Source organism: Pieris napi, chromosome 12 (assembly GCF_905475465.1).
Source record: "Pieris napi chromosome 12, ilPieNapi1.2, whole genome shotgun sequence".
Lineage (NCBI taxonomy): Eukaryota > Metazoa > Arthropoda > Insecta > Lepidoptera > Pieridae > Pieris > Pieris napi.
In genome coordinates, this window is record NC_062245.1 from 6,253,086 (window position 1) to 6,279,738 (window position 26,653).

General features: G+C 33.0%; 1 protein-coding gene across 3 annotated transcripts; it reads right to left on the reverse strand.

Moving 5' to 3' along the window:
* Positions 1 to 240: 240 nt before the first annotated feature.
* LOC125054409 (mucin-16-like) lies at positions 241 to 23,798 on the reverse strand. 3 transcript variants are annotated; one of them, XM_047656282.1, is made up of 18 exons: positions 23,578 to 23,786; positions 22,878 to 23,045; positions 22,349 to 22,508; positions 21,905 to 22,015; positions 21,732 to 21,788; positions 21,172 to 21,256; positions 19,697 to 20,784; positions 15,041 to 15,198; positions 13,075 to 14,623; positions 12,939 to 13,038; positions 11,751 to 12,408; positions 10,093 to 10,177; positions 7,839 to 7,966; positions 6,871 to 6,952; positions 5,451 to 5,605; positions 4,501 to 4,579; positions 2,693 to 2,767; positions 241 to 1,576 (listed from the first exon to the last, which is right to left on the reverse strand). In XM_047656282.1, exons 2-18 carry the CDS (start codon positions 23,043 to 23,045, stop codon positions 1,542 to 1,544), a joined length of 4,773 nt encoding a protein of 1,590 aa, XP_047512238.1. In that variant the 5' UTR covers positions 23,578 to 23,786; the 3' UTR covers positions 241 to 1,541. The 3 variants fall into 3 exon arrangements, with proteins under 3 accessions (XP_047512238.1, XP_047512237.1, XP_047512239.1); XM_047656281.1 differs by having other exon boundaries at positions 12,939 to 14,623; XM_047656283.1 differs by lacking the exon at positions 6,871 to 6,952 and having other exon boundaries at positions 5,451 to 5,535; positions 7,891 to 7,966; positions 12,939 to 14,623; positions 23,578 to 23,798.
* Between the last annotated feature and the right edge of the window lie 2,855 nt (positions 23,799 to 26,653).

The following is a 26,653-nucleotide window of genomic DNA, read 5'->3' on the forward strand; positions in this document are numbered from 1 at the left end:
AACAAGTTCTCTCCACATCTAGCTTTCTCCAAACCGCCCCACGTGTGACTCATAGAAGTATGCGTCGAAGGAGTTATCTTGCATTACCTAAAGTACGTACGAAGTACGGCAAAAAAATGTTTACCTACGAAGGCACACAGCTGTATAATAAACTACCCACATATATAAAAAATATTACTTCGATCAATTCATTCATAAGATTTTAATAAGGAAGTTGGAAGGCAAATAAAAATAATTATAAACACTTTAAATTTCTTTAATTACTTAAAACAATACAAAAATACTATTTAACCCTACAATTGGCAATGTTTTGATTAAAGTACAGTCAGCAGATGAGCTTGAATCATTACAAAAATAGATAAAACGCTTATTCATAAAGTAATAGTAAATTAAAAATAAAATTGTTATAATTAAAGAAATAAACTACAACTTGATAATAATTACTAAACATAACGCTAGTGTAAGCAAACTTATGCTCAATTATTTAAAGGCTAATGAAAATAACCACAACTTTTTTTTTTAAATTACTCTTCGAAAAGCGAAATTTTTAGCAGACTTGATTATGTATTTGGGAATATCTTAATACAAAACATAATTAAAAGTCATTCATTTCCCATTGATTATTATAAAATACAGTAACACCTTATTTAATCACGTTACACAATTTTAACTTTAAAAACCGAGCCTCTATGAGAGGACTTACATAAAATTAAAATAATATAAAACCGTCAAATCTATCAGTTCAATACACTGCAATAAATGACTATCAAATAATTAAACGTTCTAAGAACTCTTTACAATCATAAGGCTAAGCGCATACACACGTTTTCCGTTTTCGATTTCCACAGTAGAAGATGTATTAACTGACGCACACGTTTGCTTTTGTTCCGAACGGAATAAATTCCGCACGTACGTTTCGAGTGCAAGTAAGCACGTTCGGAGAAACCTAATGACGTCACGCGGAACGCAACGCTTGCATACATTTTGTTTGAGCCGGCGCATACGTTCGGAAATTTCTATTCAGTATCGCGCCAGCGCCGCGTGCATCGGACGTATTTCTATATTTGTTACGCCATAGAAATGCAACACGAAAATGTGTGAGGCAGAAATATTAATATTTGCTGTTGAAAAATACCCCTGCCTGTGGAGTATTCATGACAACGACTATCACAACAGAGATGGCAAAGATTTGGCCTGGGAGAACATATTTCGAGTGTTCAATGGATGTACCCAATACCGACGTTTCTTTTTCTTATTGTTAAATGAAAAATGTAATTGATAATAATAAATCGTCGTGCGTTCACCACGGTATCACTATCAGTACTGATGTCTGATTGTTTACATTCCGTATGAAGAAAAACGAATGTTTGCGCTAGTCTCACGGGATTCCAAATCGAAATTCCGCATTCGGAAATTGAATACGGAAAACGTGTGTATGCTGCCAGCCTAATTTTCATAAAATTTACAACGGACACAAATTGATAAATTTTAACTTAAATGTAATTTGTACTGAACTTAACATTAAACAGCGTCGTTGACTTTTATCTTCTTTGGCCGCGCAGTTTTGGTTGAGACTCTGAAAAGAAATACGTCATTAATTTAAAAAAATACGATTCGTACTAACAACGAACGATAAGAGAAAACACAGCTTAATGGTCTAAGATCCGGCTGCAGGATTATTTATTTTTTTTCTTTTTATAAAAGACAATTCACACCAATTGACCTAGTCCTATACTAAGCTGGTGAAGCTTGTGTTATGGGTACTAGGCAATGGATATACATACATATTATAGATAGACAGACATATAAATACATATTTCAACACCCAAGACCTAAGTACAACACCAAATGCTCATCACATCGATGTTCGTCTCAGCCGGGGATCGACTCCCGGGACCCATGGATTCGCAGTCAGGGGTACTAACCACTAGACCAATGAGTCGTCTTTATGATGAGTGATAATGAGTGAGGATTAGTGCGCTCATCGGTAATTTGCTAGAAACCAAATTTTATGTATATTTAGGAGAATGTATATCTACCACGATGCTATCAAAATTTGGCCGCTAGTATTTTTAATTAAATTATTATGAATTGATTTTTGGGACAACATTTCAATTGTTATTTAAATAAAATATCGCCTACATCACGGCAATCTACGAAAGATTATTTAATTTTTCAAATGTAAACTGAACTTTATTGACTATAATGACTCCTTTTCCAGTCTTTGTTTATTTAATTGTAATAAATTATTTGCATGCAATCAAAAACTATTTTTAATAATGCCAAAGAAGTATAACTTCTTACGCGCGTACATAAGTACACGCACCCTTTTTTTTAAATCAATTATCGTATCCTTGTGCCTAGTTAATTCTGTCCGCAAATAAGGGTTACCTTCTGATAAATATTAAAGGTAGAGTGAAAGAGAGTTAACGCATAACATCATTTGTCAGACGAGGATAGTGAAGGCCGTGCTGTGCGCCGGTTTTTCACTCCTACCTAACAATCGCTTCTGCGCAGACAAGGACATTTGTTCAAGATGTTTGCCAGTATCTGTATATATTCTCCTAATTATAAATATATATAAAAATTTGATTTTTAGCAAATACCCGATGAGCTCTCCGAGATCTCGTACTATAAAGACCTTCAAAAATGTCTTTAATACTAGTTATTTTACGCGAAATTTTTATATTACCAGCTTTAGAGCGAGTCGAGCGAGCCGGCACAGTAATTTCGGCTGCCTTTCCCCTTTTAGCGGCTACAGATGTTTCTGAAAAAGAAAATTATTGGATAATAGTTTTGTCTCTGGTTATTACGTTATTTTATAAATATAAGTAGGTAACAAACTAATATAAATAATAATTTGACTATAAATGAAACCACGTAGACCGTGTAAAAACCAAGATTTTATAAATAAATACAAAATATTAACGTAAATGCCTCTACCATAGCTTTTATGGAAAATTAGCAGTCTAGATTTTTTGAAGTTATACTTTTTTTGGCGCGATGGAGAAAAATGATGAGAGTGAATTTTTTGGATGCGCGCGCACACCGACACCTAAATTCTACATCGTAAAGTTAGTTCTAGGTGACATGAAAATCGATAATAACTATGTTCAAGTTGTATATTCTAGTATTTTTATATTTAGAACACCTGTTTCGTAACAGTACAATTAAACAGTGTGAATAAATAAATATTATTTTGGTGTTTTTATTAAATCAATTTCATATACGACGGTGATAGTATTTACTAAAAATTTATTAGTATATCTATATATATTGAATATTAGTGATAAAACTGTTTTGAGTGCATTTATAGATTTGAGGTTAATTGTCGGTATGTATAATTAATTTATTTACATCGTTAATTAAAAATTATCACATAATCTAAAAAAAATTTTTTTTTCGTTTTGTTTTATTTTTCCATACGCCAAAGAAGTATAACTAACGCGTGTATATAAGTACACACACTCTTTTTTTAAATTTGTTTTACTTGTTTATTCATTTATTTATATACGCCAAATTTTAATTAACTACAGTCAAAACCGTTTACGTGTAGAACAACATACCGATTATATTGATAAAAAAGGTTGAATATTGCATTAGGTACGACTATCGGGTTTTACGACTAAATATGAGTATTCCCTTGTTGTTATAACAGATTTTGACTGTATTACACTTTATATAAGGAAAAGTGATTATTATACAATTACCAGAAATCGTTTGTTATAGATTAATCCACTATTACTAGTACAAAGGTACTAGTATACTGGGAGTCCGATACGACGTCGGCCTATATAGTTGATACTTAGTAAATATGATATTTTTAATTGGAGTTTACTCCTTAAGAAACGATTTGAGTTATAAGGCCTGGTACGAAAATTTTATGAAGAGTAAAATCAATGGTAACACGAAAAGTTGAGGCGTTATGTAGAAAGAGACAAACATATATAACTGTAGGATTGAACGTGTAGAAGAATGAGATGGAATACATTACACAGACTTTTCTATTTTTAATTCACGTTTTGACAGCCACGTTACAACATTATCAGTGTTGACAGGTGTAAAAAATAAAAGTAGATTGTTAGCGTGCCATAGAGTTTTGTCAATAGTAATGGTCAGTGAAATTAAAACTAAAATTTCTAATCGATATCATAATTATCGTTCGTAAAGAGTAAACTCCAATCGTGCGTCGTAGCTGACACACACTTTTTGACGTGACAACGTCTTATAATTCGATGGAGCCGGCTGCACGCACGAAAAAACATGACTCATGCGGCGTTACCTCGCTCTGAGGCGTTCCATTTAAAATTGACATAATTGTATTTATGCGTACTAATAAATGTAACTTGATCAATTCATGATGGTTGCCATCCCATCCCATCAATATTTTTTTATGACGTTGTCACGTTCAATTATCGTCAGTAAACCGACTTTACAGACAACCGATTTTTTTTTTATTTGTAATGTAATCTCACTTATATGGTCGTTATGCAAAATTACCTTTCTGAGCAGGAGTGACATCGGGAGATTTCCTCTTACGACTCGTAGAGGGCGCTATTGTTTCTTGAGCTGGCGCGACCTTAAATTAATTAAAATTTCATTTTAATATTTCTCTTATAATAACCACAGATTAATTAAATACTAATCTAACGCCGCTACAACCCTTACTGGGTCTCCTTGGTCACAGATTGCATGTTACTTTGACCAATTTGATGGATCATCTTTATATATATAATTCTTCTGTGAGTGTGTATGTCACTGAACTTCTCTCAAGCGACTGGACCGATTTTGATGAAATTTTTTGTGTGTGTTCAAGGGGATCTGGGAATGGTTTAGATTCACAAATCAGCCCGCCAGATGGCGCTGCAGTCGGTACTTTCATACTTTGCTTTACTAATCGCTTGAAATATCATGCAGGACAACGTCTGTCGGGTCCACTAGTCTATATATATAAAAATGAAACCCGTTTTTCGTTGTTACGATATAACATGAAAACGGCTTGACCGATTTGGCCAATTCTTTTTTTATAATATTCTTTGAAGTACGAGGATGGTTCTTACGGAGAGAAAAATTAAAAAAATTGAGTGAAAAAGTATAAAAACAACACTTTTCTATATTCCCATACATAATATTCGTAATAATATTTAAAGGCAATTTGAACTTTAATACCATATCATAAAGTTCAAGTGTTAGTGGAGGGGTTCCGGGAAGGTAAATTTTTATTTTTTGACATAATGTATTTGTTGTCTTATCAACTTTCTTTTTTTTATCTTACTAGCTAGACCGGTGTCCCGAATAGTAGAATAAGTATTTAAAAAAAATAAAGAATCGACAGGCGGTACGATGTTCGCCAGGCCAGCTAGATTAATAATAAATATTTGAAAAATTAGTAGTATTTTTAAATTAAATCCATTTAACATTATAGGTAAAAATAACACAAATTTAATTACCTTTTTTCCTTTGGGTTGAGCTATTTTGTTATCCTCTTTACTGGAGCTAGCCTGAACGTTAGCTTTTGCTCGCGTCTTTACTTCAGTTTGCTTCTTAACCTCTTTGACAGCTATTTCAACCGCTTTTTTTCTTCCTCTTTTTGGTTTTTCAATATCTAATATATAGTTTTCAGTTAATATAATTTTACTAATTTTATTACTTTTATAGGTTTAATTGACTGTCCTGACTTATTGTCGCTTTTACTGTTTCACACCCCTTCTTCATACAATACAAGACAAACCCAACTATTTAAAATTCCTGGGTCTAATACAAACTATTTATGTAACTCATGTATCGTATACCTTCAGATTATAACACAAATTATCAGCAAATAGATATATTTAATGTAACTAAAAAATGCTTAAAAACTATTTTAAAAAACTCTGATATTTTTACTAATAATGGCTTTGTTATTCTTCCTTTATATTAAACATATAATATAACTAGCAGACTCGGCTAAGCGTTGCTATGGCTAAGGTTTTTGTTATATTACATAGTAGTAAACTATTCAAGGGAAACGGTAGGAGAACGTATGTGAAAGGTAAATAGCTTATGTGAAACGTTGATACTTATAACACAGCGCTGTTAGAATTGTATCAAATAATAAACAAATATTTTGCAATAAAATAATATTGCGACTATAATTTGAGATTCAAACTACCCTATCTTTTAAGTTGGATCAAACTACACACGGTGTGCAAATTTGATTGATATCGGTTCGGTAGTAGAGAGTCCATTGAGGACAAACATTGTGACACGAGATTTATATATATTAAGATGGACAATGAATCTTAGAACTTAGAATTTATTATAAATACATATATTCCTTGTATATTTTTTGTATTTATATAGGTGAAACTGTGCTTTGTGTATGTTTAAATGTGTATTCCGTTTTTGGCTTTTGTGTACAGTGTAATTGTTTGAATATTGTTTAGTAAGTAGCTGTAGGAATACCGTTGAGCAAATAAATAAATACAGACTAGTTTTACTTGATCGAGGTTAGGTAAAACTTAATTATACATAACTTAATTTTTGTTAAAAGACAATTCACACCAATTGACCGAGTCCCATGCTAAGCTGGTGAAGCTTGTGTTATGGGTACTAGGCAACGGATATACATACATATTATAGATAGATAGACATATAAATACATATTTAAACACCCAAGACCTAAGCACAACACCAAATGCTCATCACATCGATGTTCGTATCAGCCGGGGATCGAACCCGGGACCCATGGATTCGCAGTCAGGGGATATTGACTTAGTGCTAAGTTTTACACTGTGATCGCAATGGATTTACCGCAGTCCGTTCTATTTTTGTTCTAATTTAATACAGAAGAGCGGGTGCCAAAAAGTTATAAACTATTTGGAAATTTACCTTCATTTTCGACAGGCGTAGTGTCGGGCGATTTCCTCTTCCGGCTTGTCGATGGCACAGTTTCTTTCGCTTTTGGGACCGCCTTTAAAATAATAAAAAGTAACGTTAACAGGCATTCCTAGCTTTTTAATAATACAATATAAACAACTAGCGACCCGCCCCGGCTTCGCACGGGTGCATACTAAATACACTACAGAAAAACTGCGGCCGGCCGGTACCGCCGCAAACGCTACGTCCCGCAATTTTTAAATCTGTAATATCTTCGAAAATATTCACTTAAATCATACGGTGTAAAGGGCCATATAGATCTATATTAAATGAACAATGTATTCAAGGTATTTAATTGGTTAAGGATTAATGCTGTATTGGTTAAAATCGTCATAAAAAGTAAATGACAAAAAAAAGTTATTGTGGGTTATCCATAAGAGATAGACATATACCATCACGGACTTTTCTGTAGACCTTTTCAATGTGTACAATACTTAGTACATTATTTTGATAAAACTCGTAGGGTTCAGCCTGCGTTTGCAATGTAAGCGGAAAAAATGTAATTATTTACGACATCACATTAGAAACCTCAAAAATAACAGTACTTCTCCACTATTTAATGGATGTTATTATTACATATAAACCTTCCTCTTGAATCACTCTATCTATTAAAAAAACCGCATCAAAATCCGTTGTGTAGTTACAAAGATTTAAGCATACAAAGGGAAATAGGGACAGAGAAAGCGACTTTGTTTTATTCTATGTAGTGATACTGGTATTATGCATCTGTTGCAAAGATAACTTTAAAATATTGTATAAATCTCAATTAAGAATGGCCATGGAGAAAGAACTGATCAGGATTTGAACACGAGAATCTAAAATGCGAATCATTCCTTATATTTTCTGGAGAGGTGATGCAAGTAAGAAATATTTACCAAGAAATCGAACCCAGTACCTCCATGTGCCACCTGAATATTTACCTTCTTTCCTTTTTGAGTTTTCTTCTCAACTTTGGTAATAACAGGTTTCTCAATTTCATCCTTTACCAGGACTTCTGGATTCTTCTTTTCTACTTGTTTTCTTCCGCCTCTTTTTGGTTTTTCTATAACTGTTTAATAAAGATATTTTTATTTTAAATATTATGTGTGAAGTAGAATTAGATTTTTATGAAATACGCGTAATACTCTGAAAATTGCCTTGCTGAAACCAATAATACTATTGATGCATTTGGTTGCAAATCACGCTTCGTAGAAATAACGCATTGGTGAATACACAGCATTAATACTTGATTCATATCTTTATATATATAATTCTTCTGTGAGTGTGTATGTCACTGAACTTCTCTCAAACGACTGGACCGATTTTGATGAAATTGTTTGTGTGTGTTCAAGGGGATCTGGGAATGGTTTAGATTCACAAATCAGCCCGGCAGATGGCGCTGCAGTCGGTACTTTCATACTTTGTTTAATATCCTAATCGCTTGAAATATCATGCAGGACAACCGTCTGTGGGGTCCACTAGTATACATATATAATAGTTATAGGAAATTTTGAAATTACCAGAAACCATTAAGAATTTTTGCATACAAATATTTGACACAGACGTTTTGTACGCTAACGATTTAAAAGTAGGACAAACTCATTGTAGAACTAAAAGCATTCAGTTCAAACTATAAAATTCTGTTGTCTTTCTGTTTAACCAATCCAACAAGACGCAAAACCGTTTCATTTCGGTTCAATATTCACACCCTTAAGTTCCACTTTACATAATAAAACAAAGCCGAAATAATAATAATTTCTAATATATAAAAAAAATCTACGTAAGACGTTAAAAACAAAGTTGTAGATTTTCGTATTATCTTTGGATCAAATTTCGAATCATAAGGACTATTGAATTCCATACAATTAGTTTTATATGCACTATAAACAATTAAATAGAGCGAACCTGTCACACAGACTATGTTAGAGGTATTAATTATTAGTTATAGTATAAGATCCCGCTATACAACGACCTTCACCGAGATGCTTATTTAATGAAACTTATTTTATATATAATTTAATATGTCAATAAATATAATCCATATGGGTTGCCTAGCAAATTTCAGTCCAGAGTATGTTTAATTAATATTTAAGAAAAATTTTTTTTTTATAATTTGCATGTAGTAAATTTTTTGAACTTTTTTCAATCAATATTTTTAATCAGGGTAGTATTATATATGTATCACTATAACCTTCTTTTATACTTAAGATGTATATATACTTTAGTGTCACATAAAAAATATACACATAAATAATTAATTGATTAAAAACAACCTAACGTTTGCATATTCTATGGGCTTCATACTTTCGATTGGTATAGAATTTATCTAATAATCATACCGGTGAAATGTTTAAAAAAAATTTTTTTTTTTAAATTAATTAAACATACTCTGGACTGAAATTTGCTAGGCAACCCATATGGATTATATTTATTGACATATTAAATTATATATAAAATAAGTTTCATTAAATAAGCATCTCGGTGAAGGTCGTTGTATAGCGGGATCTTAGACCATTATTATTATTTTTACGGGAGGTAGCAACGTTTTCGAGAAAGAATTTCAGGTCAGCTGATTTTGTGATATGTCGCCCTTCTTGCACTTTCGGTTAGAGTCTGGGCTATCTGGCTGGCGGTAGCGGTTGCCTTCATTAATGCGCATCCTACATGTCCTGGTAATAATCCTGGATTTTAAAAACATTTTAAAAAGCGTAATTTTAAATTTTTTGTTTTGAAATAAGTCTACCTGACATACTTTTTCTATTGCCAGACATTTTTGACAATGCTAACTATGTGCCATACGCAATTTATTTTTTGTTTTTATAAAAATTTCAAAGTATTCTATAATGTCTGTAATTCTAATACCATGTTATTTAAAGATAAGGAAACTTCAAATTAATTTTCCAGACATTAATTCGATTGTTGAGTCGAATTAAAATAAACTACCTGGACACATAGGATGCGCACTAATGAACGCAACCGCTACCGCCAGCCAGATTGCCCAGACTCTAACCGGAAGTGCAAGAAGGGCGACATATCACAAAATCAGCTGACCTGAAATTCTTTCTCGAAAACGTTGCTACCTCCCGTACTATATAGACAAACAACGAAATGGATTTGCAACGCAATGACGCATACGCAGTATGTATAAGCAATAAAAATCCTTTATATTTTTATCCGTTTTAAACGTTTACTAACCTTCATTTTCAGCAGGTTCAACTTCGACAGCTTTACCCCTACCCTTCCGAGTTGTCGTAGCGGTTGCAATAGTCCCTTTTGTAGCCTACGAAAAAATTGAACATAATATGGAGATGCACGAAAGGAGTTGCAGTTATACGAACTAATATAATTCTTATTAGCTATGCGACGTGTTTCATGTGTCGAACTATAATGACGTAGCACTGTTGTCAAAAGTCAAAATCGTTTATTCATATAGGTATAGGTATGTTATCTAAAGCTGGCGGCTTCAACACCTTTACACTTTGTGCCTGTGTAGTGTCTGTGAATAAGCGCGAGACGTGATGTCAAACTGAAATACAATCACAAATACATCATGAAAATACTTTCCGTCTCTCTCGCGCTAGGTCAAGCTTATGAGTATAAGAGAGACAGTTATTGTTTTTCTTTTGCTACTGTTTATGTTGATCTTTTTTCAAACATTACCAGGGCAATCTCGTGAAATGGTGCACAATGATTTTAATTATTTTAAGCATCTTAATAAAAACAGTTTAATGAAAAAATGTTATATTTAATTTGCCATCAGATGCGACCGGGGTTTCTAAGAGGAGTATTGAAAGAATAGTTAGTGAAGTAAAAGTGAAGTGTGTTGAGCTAGATGGAGCTTATGTCGAAAAATGAAAAATTATTTACACTACTCTTTTACGTTCTTGGTCGGGCTTAGAACTTTTAGATCCACCCTCGTATGCATATAATATTTATATGAATTTGACACATTTTTATTTATTTACAACCCACCCGACCTTACTAAAACCAGAGTAGACTAAAATATATAGCTTGGCAAAAAAGTTATATTTTTAAACATACTGTATAGTGAAATTGCATTAGTGTGAGTACTGTGAACGCGCCAGCTTTCAATAACCGACCTATAACACAATGTACACTTATGAATGTCCAAAAGAAATACATATTAAATGCTTCTATTTTTACATTTACTGCCAGTTCTCAAATCAAGGGCATAGAACGGAAGAGAAGAACTGGCAATAAACTATTCGCCACTCTTTTTAATCGCCAAGTTTTTGTTTTACACAATGTTTGTAAGGAGCTGCAACCATTACACCATGTTCCACATGACATCTTAAGTAATTAATCATGTTCCACATGACTCCTTAAGTAATTAATTAATAATAATAAAATAAATCAAGAACAAAGATTTGTCCTCCATCAGCGCACGATAGGAGCACGCACTTACATTCTCGTGGGAACAACACGCAACAACGTAGATTAAAAGGTAATTTAAATTTAGCACGGTAGGCCACCTCGAATCCTACTACGGTTCTCTTTCCAAAATTCTGGTCTAATTTGAACAGAAGAATAATTAAATTGAGCCTTGATTCACCTTGACTAATACCACCCATATTCATAAAAGAATCTGTCAATATTAAAAAAACTTAATCTTTTATCTCTTTGTATCAAAGAGAATGTCAAAGAGATGTCATGTCTTGCAACTCCATACAAGCATCTCATCTTGTAGAATAAAATACTTGGCATTCTTACGATTATGGTAATAAAGTATAAGTTATCTATATGAATAATCACGGATTTACCAAAAGTGATGACGTCAGTCAAATCATGTTAATAAAAATATTAAATTAAATAGTTAAAATAATAAAGAATACCTTTTTTGGCTCAGTTACTTCCTTGTTGAGAGCGGCTACTCTACTTCGAGTTTTCCTAGCTGAAGCGAGGGCGGTTTTCGCCGGAATTACAACGGAAACTCTTTTCGTTTTCGAAATTTTTGGTGTTAGTTTCGTTAAAACACCGTTAACAGTGGGTATTTCATTTTGTTCAGGACTTAGGACCGCTTTATCATTCTCTTCTTTTACCGGGATTTTGCCTCTACGCGTCATTCTCGGCATTGGTGTTTTTATGACAATCGAGACGCGTCTAACATTGGATTTCCGTGGCGATGTTGCTTTAGAACGTGTCATTCTTGGTACTGAAATTGCTGCTTCTTGTTCAGACGTTTTGACTGTTCGTCGTGTGGTTTTCGTTCTTAATTTTTCGCCTTTCGATTCCGAAATTTCTTTGTTTTGGACACTATCTGATTGCTCTTGCACCCGTTGACGCGTTTTTCTGACCGATTTGATAACTGGAGATTTTTTGTGAATCACTAGTGCTGTGGACGGTTTTTCTTCAGTAATTGTCTCTTTAATAGTAAAAGTGCTATTTTTCAAGGCGCTGCGATTTTGTCTTGTGGATCGTGTCGTCCTCCCGAGTGATACGGAACTATTATTAACGCTGATGTCAATGGTGTGGTAATCTGATTGTGATGTTCTGAAAGTAGATATGGAATATATTACAACAAACGGTAACAAATGAATTGTGATATAAAAAAAATTAACTAAAAAATAAAAAATAAATAATAGTTAAAAAAAACTAAAAAACACGCTTTTAAAGCACATCAAACTAAAAAGTGAAAAAGCGTGGGTTGCTCGATAGACGAAAAATATGGCACAGAGCGCCCCACGCTTTTTCACAATAATACCAGTATTTTTTGTTCATTACCATTTTCAGCCTAAATTAGGAATTATTTTTCACTTTTTAGTTTGATGTGCTTTAAAAGCGTGTTTTTTAGTTTTTTAAAACTATTATTTTTTAGTTACTTTTTTTTTAATTTTTTTTCGGATTATTGCATTGTCATCGATCTTTGACAGGTGCGCAAAGTTTGAATTAAATCTGTCCGTTAAAAGTGGGTCAAAATCGAGTCCGAAGGAGTCGGTTACATACATACATACATACAGGTGAAGCTAATATAAAGCGTGTAAAATAGTACAAAAAGCAAAGTAAAATAAAAATCAACTCACCCGGCTGTATCAACAGGTGCTGGCTTAGAGATTGGAGAGATTTGGCATAACTCTGTGGAGTTTAGCGTCACATTGCCTTTAACTGGAGTCGATTTTAAAGGCACTTTAAGTGACCTTTTCTTTATAGGCAAAAAAGTCTTAAGTGACCTTTTCTTAATAGGCAAACTGTTTTCGTTGTACACTTTGACTTCATTATTCTTCATCCAACCATCCACGTGTATTGAAGTCGAATCGTACAAAGATTTTGCTTGGCGTGTTTTTTGTTTTAGATTCATTTTCTGCGCACTCGCTGCTTTATATGTCCGTAATGGAGGCTTGTTCATTAGTAGATCAAATGTTGTGTCCATTTCTGAAATTTCATTGAACATTTCTTGAATTCCGCTTACGTTGCTGCTATATCGTTCTTTTTCCAGTCGATATAAACGCCTCACCCCGCGCACATCAGTTAAATCATTTTTGGGCGATTTTATACGTAAAGCGTCCTTTACTCCAGATACTCTCAAATTGTTCCTAGGACTTCTCCTAAATAACCCTTTAACTCCACTTACGTCCTCTAGCGTATTCTTAGGCGATTTTTCTTTCTCTCTAAATAATCTTTTGACTCCTTTCACATCTTCTAGAGTATTTTTAGGTGTATTTTGCTTTCTCAACGATTTGAATAAGGTCTTTACTCCCGAAACAAAGCGTAGGTCATTTTGAGGAGATTTAGCAAATAGTTCTTTTACTCTGACATTACTTAAACTATTTTTAGGGGCCTTGACAAATACAATTTTGTCACTTTTATCTGACTCTGCATCAGACTCGGTGAGGCTTTGCGATAATTTTCTCTTTAAATGAGAAACGTCGAAAGAAGTGGTAGCCGATTTATCAGCCCTTTTCGACGTTCTCGGAGAATCTTCGTCTTCCAATAGGAATAGATCACTATCGTTTAACCTAGATTTGCTCCGGGACCTCTTGGAAACTTTAGTACTCGCAACAGGCTTATTATTTTCATCATTTTGGGGTGTAATAACTTCAGGTGACTCTGCATGTGGCGGTGTGTCATTCGCATTCTCATATTTCAAACTTACCGGCACTTTATACGGTGTGCTGGAAGGTAACGTTACAGCGAAAGATCTGGTTTTCCTGTGACTTCGAGGGGTTCCAAAAGGCGTGGAATCAATCGTATTATATTCCGTAGCATTAGAATCGCAAGAGACCAAATCCACTATTGAATAGGTTTCGGCACGTGGACTTAGTGTTTTTGTTAGATTTGTTTGTCCTGATGTGTTATTTTGTGTTTTAAGAGTTTCTTCGAGAGCTTTCTGGACAATTAGAGAACCACGCGAAGACCTGGACTTAGGAGAGGTAGCGATTGAAGTTTCGGTAGTTTCAGTTACGGTCATAGGACTACCCAAAGTCTTTTCGATGATACGACTGCTTCTGGACTGTATAGATCTTCTTGAAGGTGGTGAGACGTATTGACTTGACATACTATCAAAAGTCTGATTTGTCGTATCCACTGAGGATCTTAATCGATCGGACTCAGTATCATGTTCTAGATTGCTAAGATCGAATTTAATTGATTCTGTTTTCCGTGCACTGCTTGGATCCTTAAGAGTAGATTTCATGGCACTTTTTCGTGCAGATTGACAAGATAAACTTCTTCGCGTTGAAAGATCGTCGCTAGTGCTTAGCACAGAAGTCTGCAATTTTTAAATAATTGTTATGTATATTTCCTTACTATATGTTTCAATTATCAAGATTAGAATAATAACTCTGTTTGGCCTTCACTTGATGGATTTGGTTAAAGTAGATAGTAGTAAAAGATGGAAATTCTATACTTAAATACTATTAGAAACTCTCGCTTTCTTAATATTACTAAAAAAAATAACTATAGAATTATGATTCAATGTTGTTTAAATTATTGAAAGCCTGCTTACTTATCGTAAATATTGGTTAAATTTTTGTAAGTATCTTTCCTACATGTTTATTTTCTACAAAATTGTCACGAAAAATTTGTTATAGTTGTCAAACAGCACTGGACAGATTGAATGAAACATTCATTTTATAGGTTAAATATGAGAATAGTTAGAAACTTTAACTATGCAATTAAAACTTACATTTCGTTTTCTCGCCAAGCTTTCTCTTAGTGCCCGAGAGCTTCTTTTCAGTGATTTTGGCATTGGAGTTGGTTTTATCACAACAGTAGATACCGCGTTCGGAGACTTTGACTTCGTGTGACGTGTCATCAGCAATAAAGCAGCTTGCTTAGTGTGGTCTATGGATGAGGACAAATAATCACATATTGAACGAAATATTTTTAAGAGCATTTTAGTAATTTAAAGGGTATTGATTTTTTAATTAAAACAGCACTGTAACATTAACACAATAACAAACGATAAAACAAAATTTATTTAAACAGACTAAAACACTGTATTATTTTTATGAAAATACGAGTTTTTTAATAGAAGTCAATATAATTATATATAAGTAATTTTGCTTCATAAATTCCCAGCAAATGAGTATTTAATGTAAGAAATGTGAACGAATAATGACGCCCAAGCGCAGACTTAGTCATCACTTTCGTTTTGTTTCGTAAAAATAGTCTTTATCGAAAACAGTTAGATTTGCAACTAAAGGTGTATGCATAATGCAATATTTCATAATTACAACATAATATGTTTTTTTTATAAAACCTGTATTTATTACTGTCATGTCATACACATTTAACATACTGTTTATGTTTATAATAAAGCAATCTAATTAACATAATATTAATAGTATCTTATTAAAATAAATTGTAAATTTCTCAGCTTTGTTAAGCGCCTTTATTAAATTTATTTTTACTTGTAATATCTATAGAGCAAGATCCCAGGGCCGCCAGACGTCACGTATTTTCTGACGGATGAAATGTGGACGATTGGGTAGTGTTAGTATGTACTATGATCGTATGCCTACCTGCTAGCTTGGTCAAACGGCCAATTTCCAGGTATCAGGTAATCAAGGTACACAAAAACATTACTTACTTCACGTAAATTCTCATGGCTGATTTTTATATATGTTTTCGAGTGTATAGTTAAAAATAAATTGTCAATACTCCCAGACACTTTCCGTCGGCCATATTGCTTAACAAACGCTTTAAGGGTCTCAAAATAATTAGTCAACTTCACGTAAATTCTGACGCTCCATTTTTATATATGTTCATCCGACAACTATTTTAAAAGCTTTGACAAGAAGACAGACCGATCCAAGGGGCCAATCATCCCCTAAACTAAATTTTAATATCTCTATGAGTGAGAGAGCATTATCTACGCGCATGAGACTGAGTGAGACCGACTGCGCTGTTAAAGCCATGAAAATTACTTGAACAGATATTTTATAATTTTTAGAACTTTTGTTGACAAGTAAATTATAGCAACAAAAATAAGAAAAAAATTGACACATAATAAATAATACTAAAGTTAGCCGATTTTTTTTTTTTTTTTTCAATTTATTAATTAGAACTAAAAAATATTTTTTAAAAATACCACTTATATTTAAATAGCAGCAATTTTTTTAATTAATTATTTATTGGAAATTTGGAAACAAAGTGGAAAAATATTAATTCTTCAATATTTCTTAACAGTGGCTTTTAATCTTCATTATCATCATCATCAAATATCAATCTTGAAATTGAATATCTAAATCGTGATCGTCATCATCAGCATTATCCTTATTTTCTTCCTCTGTAAAAAACAAGTTAAACAATGAAGGTCTGAAAAAACTAAAAAGATACAAATAATATGAGAAACGAAAATAATTTACCTGATTGTTCTTCCAGCGACTCACTGACAAAACCCGGTAATTGATCTCCATCGAACCAATGAAAATCATATTTACCATCTTGTAGTGTCCAGCCATTGTTTTCGGGGTTGAAAATATTTATCATCTTCATACTTGCATTGTTCCAAAGCTAGCCCGTCGAAACTGTTGCCAAAGCTCACTTTTACAAGGTGGTAAGTTACTGGCATCGAAGTTTCTTAAATTCTTTCGATTGAATTCTTCATTTATATCAGATACCATGTATGTAAATGATAAACAACTGTAGTCTGGCAGCATCTACATCAATTATTCCAGGAAAATTGTAAACATCCCAGATAAATTTTTGTATTATGTTGAATACACGTTCTTCTTCATCTACATCACCAACAAAATCCAACGTACCAAAACGGTGAAATGCTTTGTTGGTACTCTTCATTTTTCTTCAAAATATTAAACGGCTTTTGCTTGCCCTTTTTGAATAATAATAATTTTTCAAGTAATTTTCATGGCTTTAACAGCGCAGTCGGTCTCACTCAGTCTCATGCGCGTAGATAATGCTCTCTCACTCATAGAGATATTAAAATTTAGTTTAGGGGATGATTGGCCCCTTGGATCGGTCTGTCTTCTTGTCAAAGCTTTTAAAATAGTTGTCGGATGAACATATGTAAAAATGGAGCGTCAGAATTTACGTGAAGTTGACTAATTATTTTGAGACCCTTAAAGCGTCTGTTAAGCAATATGGCCGACGGAAAGTGTCTGGGAGTATTGACAATTTATTTTTAACTATACACTCGAAAACATATATAAAAATCAGCCATGAGAATTTACGTGAAGTAAGTAATGTTTTTGTGTACCTTGATTACCTGATACCTGGAAATTGGCCGTTTGACCAAGCTAGCAGGTAGGCATACGATCATAGTACATACTAACACTACCCAATCGTCCACATTTCATCCGTCAGAAAATACGTGACGTCTGGCGGCCCTGGGATCTTGGACCACTACCTATAATCGTCGTAAAGGAAATACACCCAGACGAATTGAATTTAAAATTAGTAAAAGGACAATGTTAAGGTAATATATTCAAGTTCGTATAAATTGTGATAACAACGTCAATACATTTCCCATTTTTTCAATTTGTGTAATTGTAAAAAATATCATGAACAATTTAATGAGGTCAGTTTTTGTTGATGTCTAGATAATGCATAATTTGCAATTTACAGTTATGGTTCTAACTTTTAAAGCTAATTTCAACAGTTTAATTAATTCTGTCAATTTGTTTTAATGTTAAATGGAGTGGTTGAGAAACGTCTCACGTTTCGGATGAAATATATATATAATACTAGCAGACTCGGCCAAGAGTTGCTGTGGCTAAAGTTATTGTTATATTACATAGAAGTAAACTATTCAAGGGAAACGGTAGGAGAACACAAGTTATGGGGACCACCATGCTTTATTGGTGGTTAAATTGTAGCTTATGTGAAACGTTGGTACTTTCAATACAGCGCCGCGCCATCTTTTAGAATTGTTACTATCAAATAATAAACAAATATTTTGCAATAAAATAATATTGCGGGTATAAATTGAGATGTAAGCTATCCTATCTTTTAAGTTGGATCAAACTACACACGGTGTGCAAATTTAATTGATATCGGTTCGGTAGTTTAAGAGTCCATACATAGCGGACAAACAACGTGGCACGTAATTTATATATTTTAAGATTTGACGAGGGACCTAACATCAGTTATGGCTATTGAGAAAAATATATGCCCTTTTTTTAATACAAACACAAAGAATGTTAAAATGACGTTTCATCTACTTAGCATTACATTAACTAGAATGTTAGAAAGAGTTACGTTAGCTTAGTGGTAATGCGTGCAGTTCACAAGGATACAGTGGATTTTTCTTTGTAAATGTCCTTACAAAGAAAATTCTTTATAAATAAACCGGTTTTAAACATAAAGCACAAAAGATGAAGACATAATAATAGTCGAAGACACAGAAATCTTTCTGCCTCATGCCTCATTACGAGCCTCTACTAAGTCAAGTCAAAATAACTTTATTCATATAGGTAAACAAGTACACTTATGAACGTCAGAAAAGAAGTTAAATTAATTGTAAATATACATTTACTACCAGTTCGCAAGTCAAGGGCGTAGAGCGGGCAAGAAACCTTCCGCCACTCTTTAATCGCTAAGTTTTGATTAATACAAATTGTTTGAACTGCAGCAAATGAATCCCAAGGACTAGGATCATTTAAATATTCGTCAAATTTATAAAAAGCTTTATTGATTAACTTACGTTTAACGAGAGCTTTGAATTTATTTAGTGAAATCTCTAATTTCGCCTGGGAGTTAGTTGGAAAAACGAATACAATTTCTATATAAGAAGTGGTTTATCTTCTGGAACCCGGTTGGTCGTACGGTTAAATTAGTTCTGTTTCGAGTAGTACTGGTGAAATTCACCATTTGTTTTAAAATCGTCTATATTTTTTTGTTCAACCAACAAGGCTTCAAGAATATATTAATCAGATAGTATCGATAAAGATCGATTATGGAAAAAATCGATTAAAATCGCTATTTTAATGATAATCGATTAATAATCGATTCTTTTTAATCTATGAAAACGAGATTAGGTTAATTTCAATACTTTTGATTATTCTAAAACTTTAATTTGTGTTAATAATTTCTATTGTTTATTTTTAATTAATAAAACCATGAGAATAGGAAAAATTTGATTAATAAAAACATCGATAATTTTTTTAGGAAAAATCGATTATTTATTAATCTATTTTTCATGTTAAAAAACTATCGATTAATAAAAAGAAAGATTTTTTATGCAGAATGTCACATCACTACCGATAGTGTCATAATATTTAATTCCTTAAACTTATTCCGTACCGACTCCCTTGGGGAACACAACAAATACCCCGAACAGCCCGCTTCTGCACAAATATGGATTAAGAAGTGAACTTACCAATCAACGTAGGTGCCTGTATTTTAACTGGCCTGTGGGTCTTTCGTAACACCGTCAAGCGAAGCGACGTATCGCGCCAAGTCCGCGGCGTAATAGACGACTTGTTCATGGCGAACTGTTGAGCCCGCGGTGTTAACGTTCTTGCTCGTGGTGGTAGCACGCGCTTCTCTGGGAACGGTGTCTGTCTATTTGACGATTTCGGCGTACTTGTCAGTCGAGACCTACTTAGTACAGAAGTTGAGGTACTTTGTACAGAAGTTGAGGTACTTTGTACAGAAGTTGAGGTACTTAACGGTGTGCGTGCAGAACGTGGCAACAAAGATTTCGAATGATTCAACGGTGTTCTTTCTGCAAGTATATTTGAACGCGACAATTCACGGTTTCCTGTCGGTGTAATTGCTAGCTGTGTTTTTGATAGTCTTGGTATAATTGAAGATTTTCCCGATTCCCTTGTAAGCGCCTTTCGTGATTTAACTGAGTTGGTCACGGGTCCCAAAGTACTGGTGCGCGATTTGTGTGTAGGCGTAAAGGCCCGTACTGATTTTGCTTGTGTTCTTGATTGTAATGGGGTAACTTCCACTTTTGAACTTGATTGTGTTTGCCTCGGTGTAGTCCGTATTGGAGTTTTTGTTTGTTTCGATGTAACTTCGGGTTCTGATGGGGCATCTCTTGGTGTAAGGGATTTCCGTGTACTGGACTTGGATTCTTTTGTGTCGATCGGTGTAACTGCCGACCTTGACCGGACTTCACGTGTTTCTTTCGGTGTGAGACTCGCCCGAGTTGATTTTGTTTCTATTTGTGTCCCTTCTAGGATTTTGGAACGTGACTGTGTTTGTCTCGGTGTTAAAGTCACCTTTGTGTTTTCTCCTTCAATTTCTAACGGTATACACGCCAAGGATTTTGAACGCAATTGTGTGTCTCTCTGTGTCACTGGTCGTGTTGCAGATTTAGTACGAGATTGTAAATCTGACGGTGTGTTCCGTGTTCGTGTCGGTGTGATAGGCGCTCGCGAGCTTTTACGCGACTCAATCCATTCTGATGCCTTAGTATTTGTTTGGAGACTTTTTTGGCTCGGCCGCGCTGATTTCCTAAAATAATTTTATTACTAAATTCTTCAATTATAACTGTACGGGAGTAATAGCTTCATGTAAGAGGTAAATATAAAGTTAATAAGGGAGCGTTCAAGTATTACGTCACGCAATTTTCGGAGAGTATTGACACAGCCCCCCCTCACATTATGACCCCCCCTGGTATTATGACCAAGGCACGCTAGACTTATTAAGATCAGGTAAAGAGACAATCTTTAATAAATCTTCGAGAGACCTAATAGAGAATAGTTATTTGTAATATTGACATTGCATTAAAAATTCGTTATCATGGACTGAATTCTGTCTCGGGTATACGAATATGAAATGATGCGAGAACAGATCTATACAACATAAATAGAAACCTAATCAGAATAATTATAATAGTACCTCGTAATTGTTTCTTGAGTGTTTTCATTTTCCGTGTTTTCAATTTGACTAGAATCAGTCAATTCGGGAGTGCAATTTGGTTCTCCTAAAAAAATTTGCTTATTAACTTAAACTGCTAAAGGAATTATTTTACCAATAAAATTACTTTTACTGAATATATCAGTGTAATAAAGTTACAAAACTGCTTTCTATGCCAAAATGGTTTTAAGCCTTATAAGAAATTGGATATAACTGAATGGTTTTATTAAATGTGCGGTAACTTAATTAAACTTAAAACAATATATTTACTTTGATTTTACAAATATCAACTGTCATTATTATTTAATATAATTTACCCTTGGTATAGAAATCAAGGAGGGCAATCAAAACCAGCGCATGGGCCTGCACAAAAAAACTTTCAAATTCTGACTAGTAATCAACATTTGCTTTGATATGTTATAAGAATCTACTTGGTTTCACATTCATTATTTATAATTTTTTTTTTTAAATTAAATTGTTAATTGTGGACTCCAATCTGTCCACAATTCTGGACTCTAAAACCGCTTCTCATGTATACTCACCCTGCATCACATTTCTTCTCTGCGGTTGAACTATTGCCACTTGCTTCATACTTGAAGCTGCAAGTAATTAATTTATATGAAAATGTTTTGTCCACTGTTTTACAAATATTTATGGACAAAATATTGGAAGTGCAAGCGCATATCTAATGTATATCTCTATCAGTTACACTCACCAGGTAATGAAGCTCTCTGATTATGAGCATGCATATCATGGAGTACTGGATCACTGGACCGACTTCTGTGACCCTTACCTCTGCTTCGAGTCTTGTTTATTACTACCAATGCTGCAGCAAATGGGAAGCAAAGAAATCTTTTAGATACTTTCTACTAATTAAGAATTTTAAAATAAATAGAATAGAAAATTAATTAATATACAACAATAACACCTTAAATAAATTGAAATTGTACTATTTAGATAACTATACTATAGTAAACTGTATGATCCTCAAATAGTTATGACTAATGAGGTCTACAGTACCAAGTTCCACTATTAAACAATGATTTCAAATAACTCTTTTGTTCAGCAATTTATTAAACCATACAAATTTTAAACTAATATAAAATTAATTGAATTGTTTTATAGCAGTATAGACTTATTTCTTCAAATATAAGCTTACGTGGTTGTGGTTTAGAGAGGGACCTGTGCTGTGGTTGTGAATACTCCCAGCGTAGAGCACGTCCACCCATAGAAATGATATCACCGTGCCTGAGTACAGCTACACTTACTGGCACATCATTCAGCAAAGTGACACCTTCAGATACACTTTGTACCACAGTCTGTAAGCACAACAATTTCAGCGTTGTAACAAAGTCTGATTTAATTTTTCTTATAAACTTTTTATTTGCTAGGCTTTTATGGCTAGGCTACCATAATATTGTTGTTTGTCACTACATGCTGTATATCAACCCCCATGTACCAAACGCATTCAATGTGGAGGCCACATCTTTTGACAAATCACAGAGCTAGGTGAAGTGATATTACAAGTAAACATGATTGATGATATTTACAATATCGCCTTTGAGATATTGCATTTTTAATCATGTTGTTTCCGTTTCTGTTTAGGTTTTTCCTTATAATTGAGAATGTTCTAATATTTTAGTAAATCTATTATTATGCATAGATATGCAAAATATTTTGTCACTTACCTGATTAGCCTGTACCATAACAGTGGCATGGTGGGGACTGACTGCTGGTAGCATTAGGCGGATGTCACAAGCCAAGTCCGAGCCAAGGGTGGCCAAACCCTCTGAAAGGGCATACTGCTTGGCATCGCGACCAGCGCGGTCCAGCACTATAAGTCTACCACCTGACATCTATTGAACAAGTTAATATTGCTTTAGTTATCTAGATATTACTTAAATAAAAAACTTGCGAAACACATATTCCGTCGCATTTTATATTAAAAGCATATGATATTTAGAGTCAAGACCCCATTACGACTCCCATATGTCAAAAATTTATTGGAATTGTCGCGACTCATCCTGATGGTGAATTATAATTCACTCATCAAAACAAACAATATAAATTGTTTTTGATGTCTTAAAGCCATTAGTTATTTAAAGTTTTGATTAGATTAACATAGGTATGCATTTTAATCTTTAATCAGTTCGTTTTAAGTTGTATATATATTTTAAAACCTTAAACATAAAATAGACTATTGATATCAATAATCCAAATTTTTCTTATACTTTTCCCGCCAAAGAATAGATGATTACAACCTTGACTGAACCTATGGGCTTAGGGCTATGACGCCGGTACAAAATAACCCAACACACTTGCGTTTATTAACAGTAACACAACAGAACTGCTAATAACTTAAGTACTCTTTACAAAACTAAATCTTACCTAAATAATAACGAAGTTAAATTAGTTTACTTATTCAATAAATTATAGCAACAAATCACAATTCATTAACACTACAAAAAATAAAAACAGTACACTACTGTGAAGTGAATGTAAATTAAAAATGGCCGTTGTTGGCTTTGGTTTTTCTTTGCTTTGTGATTCGCTGATTTTTTTTTTGAGTTTATGGCCTGGTATAGATTAAAAATTTAGGCCAAAGTTCGTTCTCAAATCCCTTAGATACTAGATGTAGTCCATGTACAGATGTCAAGAATCTAAAATGAAAACAGTAATTGTATCATATAGCGACAGACTTGCTCTAATTTTTAAAACATCGATGTTGGGCTTTCGATTATGACATCGATGTTTTTCTAACATCGATCATTGCTAGTCCAAACCCCAATATTAAGCAGTTTGGCATAAATTTTATCATGTAAGTCAGCCACAGCCGTCTTGTTGTATATGTAGTGTTAGCTTTAATATTTATTTAATAATATTCTAAATAATTTATGAAACATATTCTTTTGCTACAAGTGCGCATGTGCAATAATTACTCATTTGACTCGTTCGGTTATTTACGAATTGTTACGAATTGACTCGAATAACTGCCCGAAGTGGGAAGGTCGAGTCAGAGTGGGGACTAAAGGATAAAACAGCTTGTAGCACATGCGCACAGGCAATTCCTTTGTTCAAGTTGGTGTTTATACATTTTACGTAGGGTCAGTGTGTGAAATATAGTAAATCAAGTCATCATTGGAGTGTTTAATTTCCTACCCTAAGAACCAGATCAACTAGCCCTAACAAATCAGAAGAGCGGGATGCCATCGAGGTAAACTGATATGGTATATCATATCCTTGGTGTAAAGGATTAACGCCCACGAGGTATGCGATTTTTTTTTTCCTTTCTACATTTTGTAACCTAAAGATGTAGGTACTCTTTTTTTTATTATTTTTATTACACCTTTGAAGGTAAATTAGTTACATTTGTTATGAAACCTAGCTTACGATTATGAAGTTTTGTATTTTTACTAACGGAAGACTGTGCTATTGCGTAGGAAGTGTGGGACTGTGCTGTTTTAGGTTATCTAAATTTTTTACCAACTATAACCCGTCGGCCCTGTCTTGTCGTCTTATATCGATGAAAATCAAAACTTCCCAGCTGAAGTCCTTCATACCTACCTAACATAAATGGAAGAAAATGAATCCTATACGAGTGTTCGAAATACATAATTTTATAATATTTGATGAGGGTGATCCCAAATATTTTTACTCGGCCGATCCTCATATGTTTTTATTAGTCTTTGTTGAGATTTACTCGAGTTACGTTAGATGTATATATAGTTTTTGATAATTATAATTGATAATATGTAGTTACGTCCACTAATTAGAATTTTATAGTGAGTGTTTAGTGCGTGTTTAAGAAACGTTCTGGTAGGGAGACATTATGGCGAGGTATGTACTCGGGATTTTGCTATGAGTTATGCATCGACGGCCACCGAACCTGTCCTGTAAAACATATAACGTTATTTATTTTAAAGCTGTTACATTACATATTTTTATAATACTTACCGTCGGTTTAGTCGAAATAAATTGAATCATTATTATAAGATACTAGCAGACCGGCCAAGCGCGTTGCTGTGGCTAAGGTTTTTCTTATTACATAGTAGTAAACTATTCAAGGGAGACGGTAGGAGAACACTAGTCATGGGGACCACCATGCTTTATTGGTTGTTATGCCGTTGAATTGTAGCTTATGTGAAACGTTGGTACTTTCAACACAGCGCCATCTGTTAGAATTGTGACTGTTCAATAATAAACAAATATTTTGCAATAAAATAATATAAATTGAAATGTAAGCTATCCTATCTTTTAAGTTAGATCAAACTGCACACGGTGTGCAAAATATTTGATATCGGTTCGGTAGTCAGGAGTCGATAGTGGACAAACAACGTGACACGTAATTTATATATCAAGATTTACGACAGATTACACAAGTAATTAGTTTAATTTTGTCTCATATTTTAACAATTTTTTTTTTTTTTTTTTTTAGAGGTTATTTGGTGAGTTGAATATTTTAATAAAGTTTTATTTTTACAGACTACTTTATTATAAATGTTTTACCATTTTTTTTTTTAATTATTAGGCAACTTGAATATTAAAATAAGATACATTTAATGAATTTATTATTTTTAGATGTTCCAAGCTGATTTAATATTATAATAAGTTTCTTACAGAACTAATTTATTTTAATTTTACCATTTTTTTTAGAGGTTCTTTGGTGAGTTGAATATTTTAATAAAGTTTTATTTTTACAGACTACTTTATTATAAATGTTTTACCATTTTTGAAATTATTTGGCAAGTTGAATATTATAATAAGATACATTTAATTAATTTATTATTTTTAGAAGTTCCAAGCCGATTTAATACTATAATAAGTTTCTTACAGAACTAATTTATTTTTTATAATAATAATTTTACCATTTTTTTTAGAGGTTCTTTGGTGAGTTGAATATTTTAATAAAGTTTTATTTTTACAGACTACTTTATTATAAATGTTTTACCATTTTTTTTTTTAATTATTAGGCAACTTGAATATTAAAATAAGATACATTTAATGAATTTATTATTTTTAGATGTTCCAAGCTGATTTAATATTATAATAAGTTTCTTACAGAACTAATTTATTTTAATTTTACCATTTTTTTTAGAGGTTCTTTGGTGAGTTGAATATTTTAATAAAGTTTTATTTTTACAGACTACTTTATTATAAATGTTTTACCATTTTTGAAATTATTAGGCAACTTGAATATTATAATAAGATACATTTAATTAATTTATTATTTTTAGAAGTTCCAAGCCGATTTAATACTATAATAAGTTTCTTACAGAACTAATTTATTTTTTATAATAATAATTTTACCATTTTTTTTAGAGGTTCTTTGGTGAGTTGAATATTTTAATAAAGTTTTATTTTTACAGACTACTTTATTATAAATGTTTTACCATTTTTGAAATTATTTGGCAAGTTGAATATTATAATAAGTTACATTTAATTAATTTATTATTTTTAGAAGTTT

Bases quoted from the DNA above. Each gene is read 5' to 3' on its own strand.
- LOC125054409 (XM_047656281.1), bottom strand. From the start codon at position 23,045: ATGTCAGGTGGTAGACTTATAGTGCTGGACCGCGCTGGTCGCGATGCC. The intron at 4,580-5,450 runs GTAATTAAATTT...AATTAATTTAAG, and splicing joins CTCAACCCAAAGGAAAAAAG to GTCGCGCCAGCTCAAGAAAC. The intron at 2,768-4,500 runs GTAATTTTGCAT...TTTCTTTTTCAG, and splicing joins TGTCACTCCTGCTCAGAAAG to AAACATCTGTAGCCGCTAAA.